The sequence below is a fragment of the Oreochromis aureus genome, linkage group 9, assembly GCF_013358895.1.
Source record: "Oreochromis aureus strain Israel breed Guangdong linkage group 9, ZZ_aureus, whole genome shotgun sequence".
Classification (NCBI taxonomy): domain Eukaryota; kingdom Metazoa; phylum Chordata; class Actinopteri; order Cichliformes; family Cichlidae; genus Oreochromis; species Oreochromis aureus.
The window spans coordinates 25,981,598-26,003,798 of record NC_052950.1 but is presented as its reverse complement, the minus strand read 5'-3'; the positions used below and the strand labels follow the sequence as shown (position 1 = coordinate 26,003,798).

Sequence of the window (22,201 nt, the reverse complement as noted above, 5' to 3'; positions counted from 1 at the left end):
TAATGCAGAATGAACTATAATATTCCCAAAATCAAAAATTTAAAGGCTCAAAAGCCTGTAATAGGCAAGATAGTGGCCTTTAATATCCGAAAGAGCCCCAAAGGACACTTAGTATTCACTCTCCTCATACATACAATCATATAGCTGCCTTCAGCTCCCTGCACAAGGACAGCCAGAGTCATATATCCTGCACCTCACAGCTTTAGATGCAATAAAATATTAATGGGACCCTCCTTGGGCAAAAGGTTACCTCTGGCCTCAGAAGCATCACGAGGCAAAAGAGACAAAGCCAAAACTCAGCAGTCATTATGAATGGCCCCATAAAAGCAGGACAAAACTTTCAAACTCCTTTAACTATGATTCATGTCCCTCCTGGCTCCATTAGATCGGCTGTACTTGCAAGCAGGGAAGGACACGTGAAATAAAAAAAAAAGGGCGTGAACTATTAGAAATCACCTCACATGGTTATAACGGGCGCAAAAAAGGTAGACATTAATTATATACATTTCCAAAACATCCGACGCGCGTCAAAGCGCATAGGCTATGGAAAACGGGAACTAACAGATGAGGGGAAAGGAACGAAATCGGCGTCATACACTACGTACGAGTCAAAAAGCCGCCTTACCAGTACGTTGCCCTGCATTTTTGCAGTCTCAATCAGACTCTTTTCCTTCATTTTTCCTCCCGTCGCCCCTCCGAGCCGCTTCTAAAAGATTGGATATGTGGACTTTTGGACAGCTTCTGTCAGCTCTCCTTCCCCGCCGCTTCCCAGCCAGACCCTTACATAGTGAGACAGTTAATAAGTGGGTGGGCTTACAACCTAACGGGAACGAAGGAAAACAACGTGGTCTCTTCGGTGTACTGCTGAATATTTGTATTGGCCAAGCTGTCCTTCCTCACACACACAAACAGCAAACCACACGGTGAAAAATAAATACAAGTTTGAGTGAGATCACGGATTTTTTTTTTTTTCTGTTTGGAAGAGGCGCGAGAAGAGAGAGAGGCAACAGAAAATCCCATTTCCTGTGGAACAGGGAAACTGACACCGTGTTGTTTTGTTTGTTTCAGAAGCTGCACAGATTTAATGGGATGGCCAGATGCAGGTGATCGTCGCTGTCAGATATACCCTTCAGAGTAAACTGACATCAGCTGTAATCAACTGTACGGTTGACACATATTACGATCGCCGACATGCACTTATTTGCCACGTCTATCTGTCACAATTACTTTACATTCCGCAAAAATTGAAATCCTTAAAGATCATGACTGAGGCAAAATGACGCCTGTGAGGATTTATGATGAACTTCCTGTGCTTTTGTCATATGGTGTACATTTTTGCCCCTTTCAGTAACCCTTACCTAAAGCCAGACTTCCTATTGCTTCTTACAGTCAGTTATAATGACCTGAATTACAAGGAGGCGGGGAGGTGTATGTGTGTGTCGAGAGAGCGGGTCATGGTACTAAAATGTCATACACGTAGTCTGACAATATCATGACTCCTGTTGTGTCTGTACATACATGGTTCCCACCCTGAGGGAATAATAAATGTGAAGGGCACTTATCAACAGGATAGGAAAGAAATGGGGGGATAAAAATATAAAATTTTCATAAGCTTTTAAACTTATATGCATTCATGTTATTGGCCTGGAAGGAAAAGCTTTTTATACAGTATATTTAGTATAACATGCATAGAAATCTACATGAGACCCAAGCGTTAAAGATTTAAATTATAAAATATTAATACCTTAATTAAATCATTACATTTTAATAACTAATTTGGGTTATTCTGAGAGAAAGGAAACCAGCTTGCCATAATTGCTGTGAGAATTAGTTCTGAGGTAAAGTTTCCCTGTTTAATATTGATATATGATAATCATAATAATAATATTTAGGGGTTTTTTTGTTTGTTCATTTTTTGGACTCCACAATTGACTCATTGTGCTGGCAAGTCTGTTATAATTTTTCAGAACACTGGCACAGATCGCCCACTTTTTACGTGAATTTATGTGCCCATGTTGACAGAATGCAATGGTTTTATTTAATGTTTAGTCAAACACATTCTGATTTCAGCCTCTACAAACTCTATTTCCATTGCAGTGACTTTGGACAGTGGAGATAATTGTGGATCCTTGTGTGATAATTACCTGTTAGTCACTTGCTTAAAAAGGTATTTTAACAAACAGTTTTCAGAAAGTTTCAGGAAGCCCAAAAGAAAAAAACAAAAGCTTTAGATCGCTCTAATGCCTCTATTAAAACCATAAAGGCAGCACAATTTGCAACACATGGTGCGTGTAGCTCTGTATTTAAACTCAATAGCCACTTAATTACCACTCACACTATTGACTTCTTCTCTGCACAGAAGCTTCAATGTCATGTGATGAGAAAACCGGAACAAGAAAAAGCTTAAAGAGAAGAGCACATACACCATTCTTTCACTGGCAGTTTAAACAACAAGACAATGTCTTCTTGAAATGGAGCAAAGCCATTTGTTTCATATTGATTTCTTTTACTGGAATCAGCAAATATCATGCAAGAGATTAAAACGTGAATGAAGAGAAGGAGATGAAGAGGGCTGGTGTGACAGGAAGGATACTAGAGCCAGGGTGAGATGGTGACAGACCCAGCAGCTGAAAAAAAAAAAAGAAGTAGATGATCAAGAGAAAAAGAAACTGAATAACGTACATGTAGCTCATGGATTATTCTCAACACCATTTGTCAGTTACATACAATATATAAACCATTTCAGTTATGTGTATTGTCAGCTTTCAAGATGGAGGCAGCTTTAGTTCTCCAGCTCATGATCTTAATAAATCAATATCAGCCTGAAATCCTCTGAATCTTGACTCAGAGTGTTTACTATACTGAATAAAATACTGTATACTGATGATCCACTGGGAAGCTGAGAGTTCTAAACTCACAGCAGCAGTTCACCAAGAGCAGGTTCCCTCAACTGGGAAGTGCAAACAGCATGTCTCACGTAAATCTCATTTAAAAGTGCCTGGTATTAATTACTGTGGATAAGGCTGTCAAAACAACCTAATGGGGGCTTTGGGCTCCCTCGCCAGCAGCTGGACTGCTGACAGAGGGAGAACGCAGAGATAGGTTGCAGGCTGTGCTGCTTCATTACTGTGTCTGCATTTTTTACTGATTTCCTTCATAACAGCTCCATGGAGTTCTGTCAAATGCATGCTTAAAGCATAACCTTCATAACTTATAATTTATAACTCCTGGCACCAAGCGCTTATAAATTGGTGCTTTATGCCTTGTTGATAGGTTCACATTTAATCAGGGAGTATGTATCAAACATGACACGTGAACTCCTTTCAGCCCCCACCCCGAAGCTGGCTGCGGCACACATGCAAGATTGAATTCACCATGTTGTTTATTTCCGTGCTAAACATAGCGGGCCAAGCCAGAGTACATCACATACAGGTGTGTCGGCCAAGGACATCTGTAACAACAATGTTGGCTGTGCAGAAGCAGAGAGCAGCTGCCTGATGTTAAGACTCTCAGAGAAAATGGCTGGCCAGGGATGGCTAAGTGCTACTACTATACTGTAAAGCTTGACAAAAAAAGGCAGTTGAATGCCACGAACCAGACAGCTGCCAAAGCTAGCGAGCTGCGTGGAAGCTCTGCTGGTGAGAGAAAATCTGCTGGAGTGTTGATTGCTGCTGTCTGACTCCAGTGTAGAGAGAGACAGTGCATGGCTGGCAGGATCAAAGTGCTGGCAACATGCACAGTGCACAAAAAACTGAAAATCTTTTCAATCTTATATACTGTTGTGTTATCAGAAAGTAAAAAAAAAAGATTCCACATGATCAATTACATTAAATAATAAGATATCCACAAATAGTAACTACAGTCTGGTAAAGGTGACGATTTCGTGGTTATGGAAAACTAACGCTGGTTCATCTATGATTAGGGTTAGGCAGGAAAAACCCCAGGGACTCAGCGTCCACATCCTAGCTCTGACAAAAACAAAAACAGAAGACAAAGAAGAAAACAAACAAAACAAGGGACACAATTCTAACAAGTGAAAGATCCCTGGTTCAGTCAAACAAGAAAACACAAATGCCTTTTGGTAAACCTTCTGGCATAAAGTCTGCAACAAGCTACCTACTGTGGTGACCCCTGGTCAGTCAGGGAGCAGCTGAAAATAGCTTTGTAACTTTAAAGCAAGGCCAAGACCATAGAAGAACCACCTCAACAGGGGCAAGACTTGGCTATGCATCTGCCCTTCCAATGTTCACAATTTGGACCGAGAAGAGAGATGGGTTGAAAGAGGAGTCAAAGACGGCATTTATGTCCACTGTGAACGGCCATGATTGAATAGAGATGGTAACACCAGCTATCAGCAACCTACAATACAGTCTTCGGATCCCTTTCCAGGCACTTCAACCCGTACTGACATCTTGCCACAATAGGAGACCTCAGTATGTGTCATGATGGAGATATATTTTCTCACACCTCATGTGACGACCACACGATAAATAGTGGGCCAACAACCCTTAGGATCACCTCCAAAGGTGACAAACCTCACTAGGGGTTACATACCTGGGAACTGAAGAACACTATAAAATGGCTTCACAAACCAAAAGAAGTTCAGTTGCCTTCTTTATTCAAGCTCTGAAGACTACCATAACCTGGATAAATGAAAGCCTACACAAACAATTTTGGTGTCCAAGGTGACATTAGGATTTAGGAACCTTTTCAACCCCACCCACGGGTAAATAGCCACCCACCTGAGGTTTTTGAGAACATCGTCAGTTTTAGTGAATTCGGTGAAGTCAGTCTTTAAATAATGAAACAACACAGCTTACCACGGTACATTTGATTTGGTAAAAGGTCACTTTCATGAAACCCGCAGCAAACAAACACTCCAAATAATACATTTTGTTTGTGTGTCATCACAATTTTATGTAACATTATGCAGATTGCAAGCTTTCCACATTGCAGTGTTACCTGTTGCCATATTTCTGCATAATTATAATTTGATACAAATAATTTAATAGTTAAGTGCAAATACCAACTTTGAATTTTAGGAGAAAATGGACAAAATAAAAAACATGGAGTTAATTCTGTGCTGAGTTTATGTTCTGGTGAATGGCACTGTAGTAACATGTCAATTATGTAAGTATGCCCTAATTTTCAGGGAACTGCGTCTGTGCAATGAACGCATGCTATAGAAGCGTGTTCCTAGTATTAGCTGATAACCAACATCTTATCCAAATACGGTTATGTCAGGCAACAGCAAGCCAAGAGGGTGAAAGCCAGAAATGTGGCTACTACCACTATCATTTATAACTTTACACTACTTTGCACAGCAGCTACAGGATCTGTCTTTGATCAATAAACAACAGTAATCCCTTAAAACTCTGGTCCAATAGTTAGAAAATACTTCTGTAGCAAGGAGGGCTTTTGTTTATGCCTTTTTGCCCAACCGTAGAAGGATTACATCCAGTACCAGGTTTCAGAGGCCAAAAATGGAAGCACAGTTCCTCAAAAGATTCTTAGTTTCCTGCAGTGAAACAACAAAGAGGTATTTATATACACAAATTTACACACATTTAATATTTACTGTATTCATTTTGCACAAAGATGACTCTGCACGGTGTTCTTGGCTACATACGGAAAAGTCCCAAACGCTTAAGACTAGGCAAGACATTCTTCTTAATAACCTCTGCATTATATCATGCAGGGACTACAGTGTAACTCCACATGTCTTTGTCAGTATTTATAGCTCTGTTTTTGGGACTGGGTGCATTCCAAGTCAAGCCTTCTAGAAGAGCCAGAAACCCCTTTTAGACAAAAAAATGATTAAAACGTGCTCAAATCCTGGATTGATTGGCCTGGATCCCCAGTGGAGTGAGTCCAGAAAACAAAGCTTCATTCTGATGATGGCAGTCATCCAGCACAATAAACTTAACTGAGATCTTCACAGGACAAATCGATGGTTTCATTATCAACTTAATTACTTGATACCATGGTATCTTCTACACTGTTATCACTGTGGTTTTTTGCTGTTGTAATGGCCGCCTGAGAGATACTGAACTTGCCTCAAAGAAGACTAGAATTAGCAATATCAGCCTCAAACTAAATTAAGTCTACGTAAATCGTAAATGAGATGACCAGTGAAACAATAAGCTTGTCTTCAACTGATGTTTATCATTTTGTGAAACTCGAAGGAGGGTAGGGTGGAGAGGTTCTGGGTAAAGGTAAGTTTGCTTTTAAATGTGGCTCATTTTAGCTACAGGTTAAGAGTGAAAAGTGAACTAGAGATAGCTGCATTTGAAGGCCATTACTGAGCAGCAGGAAGCAACTATCCCAGTCCACACACTATCAAGTGATTTGCATCTCAAACACCTTTCTCTAAAAAAAAAAAAAAAAAAAAGAGAGAAAAAAAATGCTCGCCTCACTTCTCCGCTGGTGGGGAGCTTCATAATCTAGATAAGAGGTTTGTGATGACCTTCCCTGCCCCGGACTGTCAAGGCAACAGATCGTTACCATCTCTAATGAACTCAAAGGCCAGAAAAATGGTGCATAAATACAGAGCAAAAGATATGGTGCACTAACGTGGTGTTAGACTTGAAAAAGGTAACATAAAGGTTTTAATATTTCTGTAGTTCAAATACTACTAATGTAATATACAGATGCCCAAAGTCACTTCTACCAGTTAACAACAGAAAATGTAAAGTTCTGATGATTATCTTCCAACTTAAGGAGACTTGTGCCTCCCTCCACAACATGATGGAGCCGGTAAGCACATCTGAATATTAATGAAACAGTTGCCTTGAACAGCAGGCGTTTGTCAGGAACTTGGATCAGATTCATCACTTTAACCTGCTCGGGGATGGATGAGGAGTTCCCGCAGCACAGCAGCTGGCTTCGGATTCACTACCCACACTTGAACAGTTCAACAGGATGGAGCGTTGGGTAAAAGTACAAGAAAGGAAAAATCAATGTCAGCATGTATTATTTTTAAATAATATTGCATAATTTCTCCACGTTTTCTCCTCTCTGATTTATATAACTCATCAGGTTCTCAACAGGAAGGCACATTTGCATTTTTACAGGCATCAGTGTGGACATTATCTAACCTTGATTGTAATTTTAATAAAAACCAGTAGGTTTGATCAAATACCCAGCATCCTTTCAGAAATGAATTGGAGCAAAACACAGCAATTACAGAGTGACTCTGTGGGACCAGCAATAATCTTCTGACTGTTACGGAATTTGTGTATCACCTAACCCATGGCCTCCAATGTTTTTTTGTCACATAAATAAAGGAGGATTTCTTTAAAGTCTGTAAAGTTTTATTTGAAATGAGCAAAAAGCTCAAAATTAGCCAATATGACAGGCAAAGGATCTTTAAACGTGATGCACTATCAGGTATTCAATGATCCACTCTACTGCAGTCTTTGGTTTTGCACTGACACCTGACAGAAAATCATAGGGTCATTATACGGTAATTAAGTCGACAGATAAGAACAATTTAATAAAAATTGCAACAATCATCATTAGTACCTTCTTAATTATTGCTGCTGCTGTTAAACCATTCAAGTGTTCCACTATGATGTTGTATAAGTGCAAAGAAAAGGTTCAAGGTTCAAGGTTCTTTATTTGTCACATGCATAGTTATGCAAGTATAACACACAGTGAAAAGAGAGTGGAGTTTGTATTTTCTCCCAGTGACTGTGTGGGTTCTTATCAGGTACTCAGGCTTTCTCCCTTAGTCCAGCAAAACTCCCAGATTTTTAGGACTTGACAGCAAGATCTTGATGGACCTGCTTATTAGGTTAACTCGTGATTTTAAATTGTGTGTGAACACAACTATAGACTGGTCATCTGTCCAGGGTGTACCCTGCTTTTTGGCCTATAAACTCCAACACTACTTATCCTGAATTGGATTAGATGAAGAATTTGACTAGATCTTATTTTCATGATTTTGGTGGCTAAAATGTTAAGAAGCTAGCTAGTTAGCTAATTAACCTAGCATTAGCTTCATGGAGGTTTTTAGTGTTTTAATACCTTTTTTAATTCTTTAAAGGATATGTCATATTTCAGTTTGACTAACATATGAAAATTGTGCATAGATTTGAATTGCATCCTTATTAGTCAATCAACCATGTAGAGGATGCAGACATAAAAAGGACTAAAGATAAACATGTTTTATGCTTAGAATGTGTTTTGTGCACATTTTCAGTATTTAACTTGAGACAAAAACAATAATTTCAAAGTCTATATTAAGACTTTTAGGATTTGCCAAATTTACTGTCTATTAGAGGATAGACCTGTGTCATGGTCCTGGGCTGGTTAGAAGCTCCTCCTATTTGTCTTTGCTAATGTTTTGCTCTCAAGTGGAGGTGGGCAGGTCCTACCCTAGGTTCTGCCTGCTGGTATCCCATCCTTTAATGGCCAAAGTATCTTCTAGGAAGAAGTTCTATGGAATAAGTCCTTCAGCCAATGTGGGAGAATTTCTGAGACAGAGAAATAAGGATGTAGCCAATGGCCAAATCCTAAGTAAGGTGATGAGTGGAAGCTTGAACTTGTCCTTAAACCAGTAGGTCACTGATGGTCTGATGAGAATCAGTGCTGAAGGGCTCATTCCCCTCGGGTAAGACTCACCTATTTTCTCAAAGCTGGTGCACATTCTCTGGAAAGGAATTACTAAATACTCACCAGTGAGACTCACCTGTCTGTTTACCCTCCTCAATCTCCTGCTACCTGAGGAACTCCAGCCAGTTGCTCCTTCTGTGGCCTTTCTTCTGGAAAATCCAAATATGAAACCAATTTGATCTGAATATGAATGTTTCCTCTCCTCAGACTAGCACTTTTTTGTTTTCTGGCAGAATTGGCCTCCAGTGTCGTGCCCCCAAGACCCCTAGTAAATCCCTATTTGCAAGGCCCTGTATTAACAAAAATTACATATCAATAAATCGTTCTAACTGCATACTGTCAGTTTTTGGTCTTGCTTTCAAGTCCTCCACCATAACTGCATTATTTGGCTATGATACTCTGCTTTTGCCCCAGTTTGTGCCAGCAAATAACCCGAATCTCAGCACACTAATATAGTCAGTTTATTTAATGCTTTTGGCCTCAACAATTCTATAATCGTTGGTAGTGAAAGTTAGCAAATGTTAGTAAATATGGCTATCTTCTGTCATACCCACCTGCAGTTGCTAAAGTATGACTGGATAGTCACACTTTAGAAAGAAGATTGAGCAAATTATTGCTTTTTATGGTTCATCCGCTTCTCTTAGGTAGACTCCGTGAGTTGACGGGAAAATAACACACCTGTCACTTCCCACACAAAATAAAAACATATTCTCCTTTTTTTATAAGATCCTCGGCAGCTCAATCAGTATTTACACGTTGGTCCCTTTTAACTGTCATCAGGCCGCTAAATGATTAGAACTGGTTACTCTGCAATGCTAGCAACCATTGTGGCTCATTTATCTATCAGACAGATACAGCCCACTGAATTTTACAGCACATTTCCCCCATTTCTTTGATTAATTTCATAAAGTATACCTTCAGATGTAGTGCTAATAGCTGCCCTGCATGTTTCAAGTAAGCGAATCTAGCACACATCTAAGTGCAAAATATATTTTGTCTCTACAGCACAGAGATAAAAGTACACAAATGCACCAGTGCATTTTGTTGTTACCGTTCTCTAGAGGTTGGGTGCAGATAATTGCTCCTGTAGGTTTAACAATCATTTTGGGTCATAAGGCCCCGAAATCAGCAGTCCAGTTCATTTTTAAGGAAAGGCACATTTCAAGTACAAGTGCAATTCAAAGTTCTTTCTATATAACATGAAAAGCATCAAAATTAGTATCAATCAAAAAGAGACACAAAAAGCCTCGATTTAAGCCTGAAATTTGGATTGGATATGGATTGGCCTGAAGTCAGGTCTATACATGAGGACATTCAAGTTTTATCAAAGCAAATAGGGTTTCTCTGTAGACCTGGGTATGATGCATAGGGGCTGATAATTGGACAGCAGTGTGTTGGCAGGTTTGACTGTAGAGGCATAAACCATGGGTTCTTTTATGCAGCCATACGCCGTCTTGAGCCATCAGACACTGTGATTTATCAAAAGAGCTTATTCACTTTAACAAAGCGCTGCTCTCTGCCATCATACAGCCACACTAAAATCTTGTAGTTTCTTCACTTTATCAATGAATAATGAAACTTTCTTTCTTTGTAATTTTTGCTGCTTTGAAATGAACTGCATTCATACATTACCTCTGGAAATGGCCGTCTTTCATTCCCAGTCAAGGCCCACGGATGCCAGATATTTTCTGTGAGCGCCCATTTGGGAAGATTAACTACAGGAATATGCTTTAATGTCTGATAACGGGAGAGTCATATCACATACCCAAGGTGGTTTCTGGGGCAACAGCGTGGCCATCAATCAGCGGGATGTAATCTTACTGGAAATCGTTGTCAGCATGCAAATTAGTGTCACATTTCACACACAGCCTGTGTGTACATGCCAGAAAAACTAGAAAACATCTGTTAAATAAAAGTGGAAAGCTGCATCTAAGTGCAATGTGCGTTTGTGTGTGTGTGTGTGTGTGTGTGTGTGTGTGTGTGTGTGTGTGTGTGTGTGTGTGTGTGTGTGTGTGTGTGCTTTCCACGGAGACAATGCATCACACAGGAACTTTTATTAAGCAGAAAAAAATGTGAACGCACATTATAGAGAAAGAGAATACATCACCACACAAATACAACAGTTGCATCAACATGGTCTGTCAGCACACAGTGGTGTATAATAATAAAAGTCTAAAAGTTCTTATTGAATGGAAACCACAGTATTTATTCCCATTTTAAAATTCACCTCATAATGTGAAAATTATAGATGATTTGGATGTGGGTTGCCTTTTTTTCCTATTTGTGCTGCAGTGCATCAAAAGAAGCTGAATGCAACCATCCCTGAAATAAGCCAATATGTTCCCTTTTGACAAGTGTTGATCACTTTTACCTGCAGTTTGCAGGCATTTATGCAGCAAACTTCTATGTCAGTATGAGTGGATCCAAGGCCTGCTATTTTTAAACCTAATGGGATGCATCTACTCCGCAGACATTAGGAACTGTGCTAGACCAAGAAATAGTCCATTGTGTAACTCCCGGGAAAAACACATTCACAATTTTTTATACAGATAATATAAAAAAAAGATAAAACGTGTAATGTGTGACAGTAAGAGATGCTGGTAGGTAGACTTTTGTTACCTATGGACAAAGCTTGGCTAATTCCTCCTCTTTGTCTCTTTGGTAGTGAGCTACTCCGGCTGATGGGTTTAGTATCAGTCTGCCAAATGTTCATGTAGTATATCAACGTAGTATTCTCCTGGTCTCCAACAATCTACATGTAACCATTTTTAAAGGATCTATAAAGGTAGGTAACGTTGGATCATTTAATGACACAATCATTTTAATTACAAAAATTTCCCCTTATATTATTTAGCTACGAATGTACAAATCAGAAATGAGAGTGCTATCACCTAATCTAAATTATAGTAAAAATATGAAAGAAGTTTCCTTTGTGTTGTGCAAAATATCAAAACTTGGCACATCAAAATGTTTTAATAAAAAAGACTAGCATTATCATTAGCAGCAAGGTAATACATCAGCTTTTTCTTCCACATAGAACAAACTACAGTATTTGAAATTTGTCACACTTACATGTTTCAGATCATGAAACTAATAAAAAAGCAAACACACCATCAAATCATGACATTTGGCATGACCGTAAAGATGCCACTCATGCTCGAAAACCATCTATTGTGGCTGAATTAAAACAATTCTCTAAAGATGAGTGAGTCAAATTTCCTCCACAGCAAAATAATGTGAAATTTAGGGGGCAATTACTTTTTTTTTCTTTTCTTTTTTTTTTTCTTTTTCTTTTTTTTTTTTTTACACAGGCCCAGGTAGGGTTAGATAGCTTTTTTGCACTTGATAAAAGAAATCATCACTGAAAACTGCATTTGTTTTTATCTTTGTTATCTGTGTCTAATATTAGAATTTGTTTGATGACATGAAACATGTAAATATGACAAATATGCAAAAACAAGAGAAATCAGGAAGGAGAAACTATTTTTTCATAGCACTGTAGATGTCCCAGTTTCACCTTCTGCATCACTACCACCATCTGCAAGCACTGCAGTTTCTAAGGATGAAAAAACCTATGTTGAAATGCCAGTTACACACCACAAACATAGTGCATGCTAAAAAAAATGCTCACAAATGTTATCGCTGATGTTATTTGACATAATCAAAGTCTTTATGAGTAGGCTTTAGGTTTAAGCTCCAGAGTAATTGTCCCACCCTGCAGTCATTAAGACATATATTAACTTTATCATTAAGAGAAGAGATAATGAGGCACAAAGATTTATCCCTGAGGCTCTGCCATGCAACAGACTGCTCACTTGTAAGCACTACATCTATAGGCTAAACCAGGCTGGGCTGAGTAGGAGTATTTTTTTTTTTTTTTTCCCCACATTGCACCTGTATATCTGTCCCACTTTCTGCTGTTGTGTACAGCTTGCTGCTCCTTTTAGATTTTACCATCTCTGGAGGCACAAAACCCATTAAGTGAAACTAATATAAACAGGCAGCAAGGGTGAGGTTCAGCAGTTGCAGAATATCAGAAAGTATTATGCTTTTGTTACACTTTAATGATGGCTCAAGTTTAGAAGTGAGCTGAAACGATAGTTGATGGCTTCACCGATCCCTTCATCTTTCAGAATCCCTGCTATTTTGCCACAAAAGCACTCATTATTATTGGCTGACAGTACACGGCATTGGCCCCGTGCTCTTCATCCATCTGTATTAATGTGCCAGTGTGTCCATAGATGTTTTGGCAACACATAGTGGATCTGTGTTTGCATGCCTCCTGAGGATGATTTACAAAGCATTGATTTGGAAGCTCGCAGACTGGAGCACAATAAAACTGTTGTTTATGTTCAGGCAGTGAGTGTTCATTGTCAAGGGGAACAGCATCTTGTTTTAGGGCAATGTAGAGCACCATGGGAGTTAACACAACAAATCATTCCTTTTTAACTGCCAGGGATGCGGGGGACAGATGAGGCTTGTGCGATGCGCAATACACCAGCTTTTTCGCAATAAGTCAATAAAATTGCCTCTACCAGTTATATGAAAATGGGCCGTGGCAGGGCCATGCTATACATTTCAATAAAGGCGGCAGATTGGAAGTGCAGCGAGACAAGGACAGAGCTCGAGAAAACAATATGTAAAGTCACGGCCAAGCCAGCAGTGTGCCAAGCAATCAGGCCAAATAGGGCCAAATGACTGTCTTGGTTCAAATGATTATGTGAGAGTTTAAATTCCCTTTTAAAGGCGGTAATGAAAATCCCTGCACTATTTAAGTGGCAATTTAAATGCCTGTGGTGATGCAAAATGTGCTCCAAACACAATGTACATAGACAGTTTAACTTACAGGGTAACAAAAAGATGTATCAAGATTTACAAAAGAAAAAAACAAAAAAGAGTGACCAATAGCCTAAAAACAGGAAACTTTTGAGTTTTCAAACCACAGAAAGGAACTATAACTTTGCCAGAAACTAAAGAAACTAAAACTGCTGCTGTAAAACTATTTGATCACATTCAAAGCACGTACACAGCTAATATACTTTAACCTGTTATCAAGTAAAGTGATTCTAATTAATGCATCTGACCGGGAGGTCTCTGTGTTGCTCAGTGTCAGCATGCAGAAACACGCATGGGCAGCCAGGAGCGAATATAAGATTCTCGAGAGTGCACTGCTGAAAGGCAGCTAAGGAGATGGATATAAAAAAAGGATTTCACAGACTGAGATATTCCCTGGAACACACTTACTATAATGAAAAGAAGCTGAATTATGGAACCACTGGTTCCATACAACAGGCCAGTGTGAAAAGGGTTTTGCACCATAAAGTGCCCTTGTGGCTCCTTTCGAAGACGCACTAGGCTTCTCAGAAACAGATCTGAACTTGAGTTGGAAGTGCAAAATAATAGCTGCACTGGAAAGAAATTGGCTCCATTTCTTTTGCCTCGACCACAACAACATCAGAAGCTTGTAAAAGTCAGCGCTTGCATCCTAAAAAGATTTATAGGCTAAATTTTCCCTGATCAAATCAGAAAATAAGAATATGAAACAACACAGACTCAACTTCAAATGCCACATCTGATAATGTGGTTACATGGCCAGGTTTTTAATACCGAGTCAGGCCTCTTGATGTGAACTTTAAAATAAACATTTTGCATAACGGACATTTCACATGAGATTTCTTGATTATCTGATGATATGATATACATGTGGTTACTAACCAAAAGCACACAGCTTCAGCCATTCTAACCTGAGTATTAAAAGAAGAAATTCACCCTCTAAAAGCAAAATCACTTTAATCTAATATCTACAGCTGGAGAATTTTGGAATTCTGGGACAAACGTTTTCCCAAGTGGTGCACAAACAATAAATTAGGCATTGATTCAGTGAGATAAAGAGTTATATTTCATGAGTCAGCAAGTGCCAGTTCTGGACAACAAAAGCATTTTCTAATATACTTCAAACAACAGTTATTTCAACAGTTATTTTATCATTTCAAAATGTTAGTAACTACACTGATTACACAATAACACCACAACCAATGTACAGTGTAACTTCCAACAGTTCAAAGTAATGGGCTTCCATGTGTACTGCTAAATATAGCTGAAAGCATTGAAACACATTGAGCAGGAACAGACTGATAAGTGAATCCTGCTACAGATTGTCATGTAGTGTTTTCAGTGTAAAAATGACAGAAACATGGTAATTCATGCACACAGAAAAAGAGAGCAGTCAGTGTTTGCTGGAGGTCGCTGGCAGTCACGAGGTGAGACTGGTGACAAAGAGGTACCTGTTGACACCAACAGACACCGACTTATCTGCGAACACCCGCGAACTACTTGCCAAGCGGTAATGAAACTATGAAATGTGGAACAAAAACTGGAAATGGAGAATGTCTACCTTTGAAGTACAAGTTGTGAAACCAACGGGTTCTTTGAGTTTTAGAACTGCTCAGGAAGTAGTTGCCAACTGTTTGAAGACAAGTTGGCATCTTCCATGCAAAATACAGGCAACCATGACAACCTGGACAACCTGTTAGCAACCAAAGCAATCACAAGGAGGTTTTTGGTGCAGCACCCTCTTTTTCTAGACTGACCTAACAAAAACCAGCACCCACTCAAAAGCTGGTAATGGAATACACATTTTTCCCTAGCAGTGATTGCTGACTGTTATCTAGGCCTGTGTGCCTGAGGCTTAATGTGAGATTTATTAAGCAGATAGATTGAACTTGATCAAATGATGCTACAATGTGTAACACAAACTGTAGTTTTCAAGTAAACTTGAAAGAACGGTAAGCGAGTTGGGAATTGCAGAGTTCAAGTGTTTATCGTATTACAGAGCTGTTTCTGGAATTTTTCCCATAAATTTTCCAATAAACAGACCACTGGGTGCACCAACGAGCCTGAGAGATGTGATTATAATGGTTTTTGGACGATAATGGAGCTCTATGGCACAGAGGAACTTGCAAGTTAGGCTTGGGATACTTGATAAAATTGTTGATTTTGGGTCTTTCTTTAGGATCAACTGACTATAGGAAAACTCCTTTAAAACAAATTCTTGCCTTTGAGTATTGAAAATAATTACTCCATAAAACTGCAAGAAAATATCTAAACTCATTTATACTTAAAGTTTTTGGTCACAAATCAAATCTTCAAATCCCTAAAACATTTTCTGGTTTTAAGATATCCTACTGCTTAGGCTGGGCACGAGAAGAAATAACAGCTCAAAAAGGGTGGAACAAAGCCAGTTTTTGGGAAAGCGGGGTCTGTTTTCACATTAGGAAACATGTCACCAGCCACAAACACACCACTTAATTGTTTAATCACATTCACTGATAATAAGTACCCGAGCAACAGCAAATGAAGGGTTAGTAAAAGTGGAAAACAGAGCACAGTTTAAAAACAGTGTTAACTAGTGTTTCACAAACTACTAATGAATTTTTTAAAAGAAAACCCTGCACTGCACTTCACTGTGATCAAGAAGGTATTTAACAGACACTTCAAAGTCAGGTCTGAAAAACTGATAAAAAACTAAAACTGCTGCTCAATATCCTGGGATAACATGGTCACAACTCATCACTGAGAACCTTCTTTGCATTAATGCAACTGACCATTAATTTCAAATCTGTCCATACATTGGTCATATTTTTTTTATTATGAGCATTCATTCAAAGTTTAGACATTAAGCTCAATTGGAGCAGACTGCTCTAAACACTTGGTTTTATATTGTGGCGTGTTGGGGGAGCGGCTGGTTCTCTCCCATCATGCCTTGGGACATGTGCTGCTGTTTTCATGTTCTTGTTTTATTGCTTATGTTTACATTACTTTTAACTGTTACCTTGAATGTTGTGTTTATGCTGCAGTGTGATTTCAGTGACAGTTATTGTTGGTGAAAGAATGTGGTGCCATGAGTGAGTTCAGGCTTGTGGTTGTTGACCCTCTGTAGCACGGTGTGAAATACGTGTGTGTGTTTTTAATAAAGAGCTCCCCTACCAGTTTGGGGTTGAACTGCAAGCTCAATCTCTCTGTGAGCTTCTTTGTTGAGATTCCTCTGCATGCCACATTGGTGTCAGAAGTGGGATTCCAAGAGCATGGCCACTATTCTGAAAGAGGAAGAGGAGCTGAGGAAGATTGAGGAGCTTATCACTCGCCTGGAAGCAGTGAATGGAGCCAGACCGAAGAAGCAGGGAGAGCCCCGGGCAGCAGCAAGCCAGGCAGTGGAAGATCTGTGGGGCTTACCAGATGGAACCTCACAGCCCCGCCCACTGGGAAGCTGTCGGGGCCGCCAAGACATGCTGCAGGCTCCAAGACCACAAGCAGCCAGCCAGCCTCCACTCATGGTGATGCCTGGGAGCAGCACACCCTCACTGCTGGCAGCCGAGGGGACAACGCCAACTGTCTCCAGGATCCAGTGCAGCCGCCGCTGCCATCAGGGGCTCCTGTCCGGGGGAGCATGAAGCTGCCACGCTATAATGGGGAAGCACCTCCAGAGACCTACCTTATCCAGGTACAGCTGGCTGCTCAGCTAAATGGATGGTCAACAGAGGAGACAGCTGTCCAAGTCGCCCTCGCCCTGGAAGGCAGGGCACTGCAGATCCTCACAGACCTTCAGCCAGAAGAGCGTTTAAGTTGGCCTGCTGTTGCCAGAGCAATGCAGAGCAGGTTTGGCCTCTGTACACATGCAGATGATGCCGAGATAAACTTGCTAGCCGCCCACGGAGACAAGAGGAGAGTCTGGGTGCCTATGCTGCCGACCCACGTCTTTATGCACGTGAGGGTACCCTGCTTTTGATGCTGCAGCACAAGAAGAGCTTGCTCTCCAGGCTTTTGTCCGGGGTCTCCAGCCAAAACGACTACAAGAGCACATCCGTCTGCATGCACCAGAAACCCTGGTGGCAGCTCTAACTGAGGCCGAAAAGAGTGGAGCATGTGCTCAGCCCAGGTGCACGCAGCCCTGGCATAAGTCACCAAGTGCGCCAAACAGACTACGAAAGGAGCGACCAGGAGGAAGAGGCCCGCCAAACCACCAACACACCACCCTGGCGATCTCGGCGAGGGAATAGACGAGCAGGAGGCCAATCCAGGGTAACTGCCATCGGTGCGGAGAACCAGGCCACATCGCGCGCTACTGTCCAGCACCAAGCCCACAAAGCCTGGCACCCCAGCTGCCGTTAAACTAAGGCGGGTGGCACAACGGAGGAACTGCCCCTGCCACCACTCTGTCCTCCGAATCACACTTGCGGGTTGGCCGGCTCGGCCAGGCACGGGACTGTATCTGGACTGTGACCTTGCCGGCACCGCCTGTAGAGCCCTGATAGACACTGGATCCACGCTTTCCTTGGTACAGGCCGGAGTCCTCCCTGGTACTGACGGCCCAAGACCGCAGGGTTGGCAGCCTACTCAGCTCCACATCACCACAGTCACGGGGAGCGTGCCAAGGTTAAGGGGAAAGATCCTCTCGGTGACTGTTGCTAACTGCACTGTTGACCACAAGTTCTGGCTAGCCAGCATCCAGGACCAATGCATCATCGGTCTGGACCTGTTAGCCAAATGGGAGGCCACAGTGGACGTGTCCCGAGCAATCCTTTACCTGGGCACGGAGGCTGTGAAGCTCCACACCACCAAGGAAGTCCCGCTGCCTGCCTCCACTTTTTCAGCCAGCGTCAGGAAGCCTGAGGACCTGTCACTGCTGGCGGCGGAAGGGGCCTCTCCTTCGCTAGCAGTACAGCAACTGTCCACAGAGACCAAGCTAGCTGTCGAGGACCTATACCAGAGGAGCTGCGAGGGTCTCCAGGCTGATCAGCAACAGCAGCTGCGGAGATACTCGACTTGTTTGCCGACATCTTTGCAGCCAAGGATGAGGACTGCATGCAAACCAGCCTGGTACAACATGACATTGACACTGGGGATGCACGGCCCATCCGCCTCCGCCCTCGTCGCCTTCCCCTTGCCAAGCGTGCCGCAGCAGAGCAGAAGATCAAGGAAATGGCAGAGGCAGGCATCATAGAACCCTCAAACAGCCCCTGGGCAGCCCCAGCCGTACTGGTTCGGAAAAAGGATGGTACCTGGCGGTTTTGTGTCGACTATCGCTACTCAACAGCATCACACGCAAGGACTCCTACCCATTGCCCCGGATTGATGATGCCCTCGACGACATTGCTGGGTCCTGCTGGTTCAGCTCCCTCGATTTGCGCAGTGGCTACTGGCAGGTGGAGCTGACGCCAGAGGCTCGCCCCTAAAGACTGCTTTCTCCATTGGCCAGGGACTGTGGCAGTTTAAGGTGATGCCCTTCGGCCTCTGCAATGCCCCAGCCACATTCGAGCGCCTAATGGAGAGGGTTCTGGCTGACATTCCCCGCGACCGCTGTGTGGTCTACCTGGATGACCTCCTCGTCCACGCCGACAGACTTGAAAGCCTTGGCTAACCTGACTGCGGTCTTCCATGCTATCCGCCAGGCTGGCCTTCGCCTCCACCCCAAAAAGTGCCACCTCTTCCGAAAGGAGACGACCTTCTTGGGTCACGTTGTCAGCGGAGCAGGGGTTTCCACTGACCCTGCAAAGGTGGCTGCTGTGAAGGACTGGCCCATTCCGGGCAACACTGCTGAGTTGCGGAGCTTCCTTGGCCTGGCATCATACTACCGGCGTTTCGTCAAGGACTTTGCTACCATTGCAAGCCCCTGCACCAGCTCACACAGAAGGGCCGGGAGTTCCACTGGAGTGAGGACTGTGCCGTGGCATTTGATCGGCTCCGATCTGCACTGGTTGAGGCACCGGTGCTAGCCTACCCAGACCTGCAGCTTCCTTTTGTCGTGGACACCGATGCCAGCAACACGGGTGTGGGGGGCTGTACTGTCGCAGGAAGGCCCTGAGGGGAGCGGGTCATCTCCTACTACAGCCGTTCCTCAGCAGACCGGAGAGGAACTATTGTGTCACCCGTCGAGAGCTGCTGGCCATCATCCTGGGTCTCCGCCATTTCAGACCCTACCTCTACGGGAAGAAGTTCCTCCTGCGCACAGACCATGCGTCCCTCACTTGGCTGCTCAGCTTTAAAGAACCGGAGGGACAGCTAGCCCGGTGGTTGGAGACGTTGCAAGATTACCACTTTGAGGTTCGTCACCGGGCGGGGCGTCTCCACACCAATGCAGACGCCCTCTCCCGACGCCCTTGTGAGGAAAAACAGTGCAGGTACTGCCAACGCTTGGAGGACCGGGAGGGCCTGACTTCAGTGATCAGCGTCACCACAGGGCGGCCATGAGAATGACTCTGTTCGGTGGGCATTGTAGCAGTCTTCAGGTCCAGTCCACCGCAGGGGATACCGAGGTCTGGAGGCCATGGATCCCCAACGGCTGCAACACGACCAGAACCAAGACCCTGCCCTTTCCCGGTTCAGTGTTGGATTGGGGCCGGTCAGAGACCATCATGGCCAGAAGTATCTGCACTGGACCTCGAGACCAAGGCTCTCTACTCCCAATGGGCCAACCTCACAAGCCGAAACGGCCTCCTCTATCGGCGCTGGCAGGCTCCCGGGGTCACCGTGAGGTCTTCCAGCTCTTGGTACCTCAACAGTTGCGGTCCAGGGTCCTCCAGCTGGTCCATGGTGCAGCGGGGCAGGACACTTTGGAGTTACCAAGACTCTGCGGCGACTTCGGTCTCGGTTCTACTGGCCCGGTGTCGCCAGGACGTGAGCTCCATGTCCATCGGTGCGATGCCTGCACGGCTCAGAAAGGGCCTTCCCAACGCTCTCATGCCCCTTGCAGCAGTATCAGGTGGGGCTCCCATGGAGCGGGTTGGTGTGGACATCCTGGGGCCCTTCCCACCACGGACCAGGGGAACCGCTATGTCCTGGTTGCCATGGACTACTTCACTAAGTGGCCTGAGGCCTATGCAGTCCCTGACCAGAGTGCTGTTACCACTGCTGAGCGTCTGGTCAACGAGATGTTCTGCCGGTTCGGGGTACCAGAGGAACTGCACAGCGACCAGGGCGGAATTTTGAGGCTGCGGTGTTCAAGGAGGTCTGTCAGCGGCTGGGTATCAGGAAGACCCGGACGACGCCACTGCACCCCAAAGCGATGGGTTGGTGGAACGCTTCAACCACACCCTGGCCACCCAGCTTGCTATCCTGACCTCCCGCCAGCAGCGTGACTGGGATCAACACCTTCCCTGGTCCTAATGGCCTACCGTTCTGCAGTCCAGGAATCTACTAAGTGCACTCCGGCCTTGATGTTCGGTCATGAGCTTCGACCCCAGTGGACTTGGTGTTTGGGTCCCCGAGCCGGAAGTGTGCGGGGACCCGGGTTGGGCTACCTCCACAACCTCCTCGCCCGGCTACGGGAGGTGCACCAGTTGACCAGGCAGGCTCTCCGAGATGCAGGCTCCCGGCAGAAGCGAGCTTATGATACCCGCTGCAAGGGTGAAGGACTCTTGCCAGGTCAGCATGTGTGGGTCTACAGCCCAGAGAGGAAGAAAGGGCTTTCCCCAAACTGATGAGCCAGTGGGTTGGACCCTGCACTGTTCTCGAGAGGCTGTCCGATGTGGTCTACAGGGTGCGGCTGGTCAAACGGAACAGGGTGGTCGTACTCCATCGTGATCGCCTGGCACCCTATCAGCCCTTGAGTCCACCCAGGGAGGAGCCAGGGTCCCAGCTTCAACTGCAGGCCCCAACCTGGCCTCAGAGGTGGCTGGGGACCCACGGAACGTCCTCAACGACGCCGTCGCCTTCCCCAACACCTCAGAGACTTTGCTATGGACGTGCGGTTGCTGGGGACAGCTAACCACTCAGGTGGGGGCTGTGTGGCGTGTTGGGGGCGCGGCTGGTTCTCTCCCATCATGCCTTGGGACATGTGCTGCTGTTTTCATGTTCTTCTTGTTTTATTGCTTATGTTTACATTACTTTTAACTGTTACCTTGAATGTTGTGTTTATGCTGCAGTGTGATTTCAGTGACAGTTATTGTTGGTGAAAGAATGTGGTGCCATGAGTGAGTTCAGGCTTGTGGTTGTTGACCCTCTGTAGCACGGTGTGGTACGTGTGTGTGTTTTAATAAAGAGCTCCCCCTACCAGTTTGGGGTTGAACTGCAAGCTCAATCTCTCTGTGAGCTTCTTTGTTGAGATTCCTCTGCATGCCACAATATATATATATTTTTTTTGCCCTAGAAGCCACACCCACCTTAAACTTTGTGTTTGCACGAAGCAGCCAATCAGAACAAAGCTCGCTTAAAGGGAGGGGAGCTTCCCTTTAAATATGTCCAGCACACTTTAATTTTTAAGTATACAGACATTCACAAAGTATTTCATAAATGCTAATAAAGTAGAATGGCTTCTGTTTAATTTTTCTACATTTTCTATTCCTGCTGAGAAAATATCTGCAGCATAGAGAGAGCACAGGTAGAGCAAACCCATGAAAAACTATTTGCTATTTATATGAACATCTCTCTGGATTTCTGACCACCGCCATTAAACGCATAGATTTGCCCTGGGTCCTGTTGTGTGGGTTTATGATATATAAGAATAAACAGTGACTGGAGCAGAAAGTGACCTCTCTTTTTCTTCTCCATTTTCAGCACAAGAACCGAAGTTACAACTCGAGGATCAAAC

The 22,201-nt window shown here is 43.5% G+C and overlaps 1 protein-coding gene across 3 annotated transcripts in view; it reads right to left on the bottom strand.

Moving 5' to 3' along the window:
* The window catches only part of LOC116324446 (dipeptidyl aminopeptidase-like protein 6), a 261,572-nt gene that overhangs the window by 230,880 nt on the left and 8,491 nt on the right, over window positions 1–22,201 (bottom strand). Inside the window, exon 1 of one of the 3 annotated variants that reach the window (XM_039617140.1) lies at window positions 626–892. The exons of the other annotated variants lie outside the window; for them this stretch is intronic. Coding sequence (XP_039473074.1) covers window positions 626–676 — 51 coding nt within the window. The 5' untranslated portion in view covers window positions 677–892. Of the gene's footprint in view, window positions 1–625; window positions 893–22,201 lie in introns of those variants that run through there. 3 annotated transcript variants of the gene reach the window in all.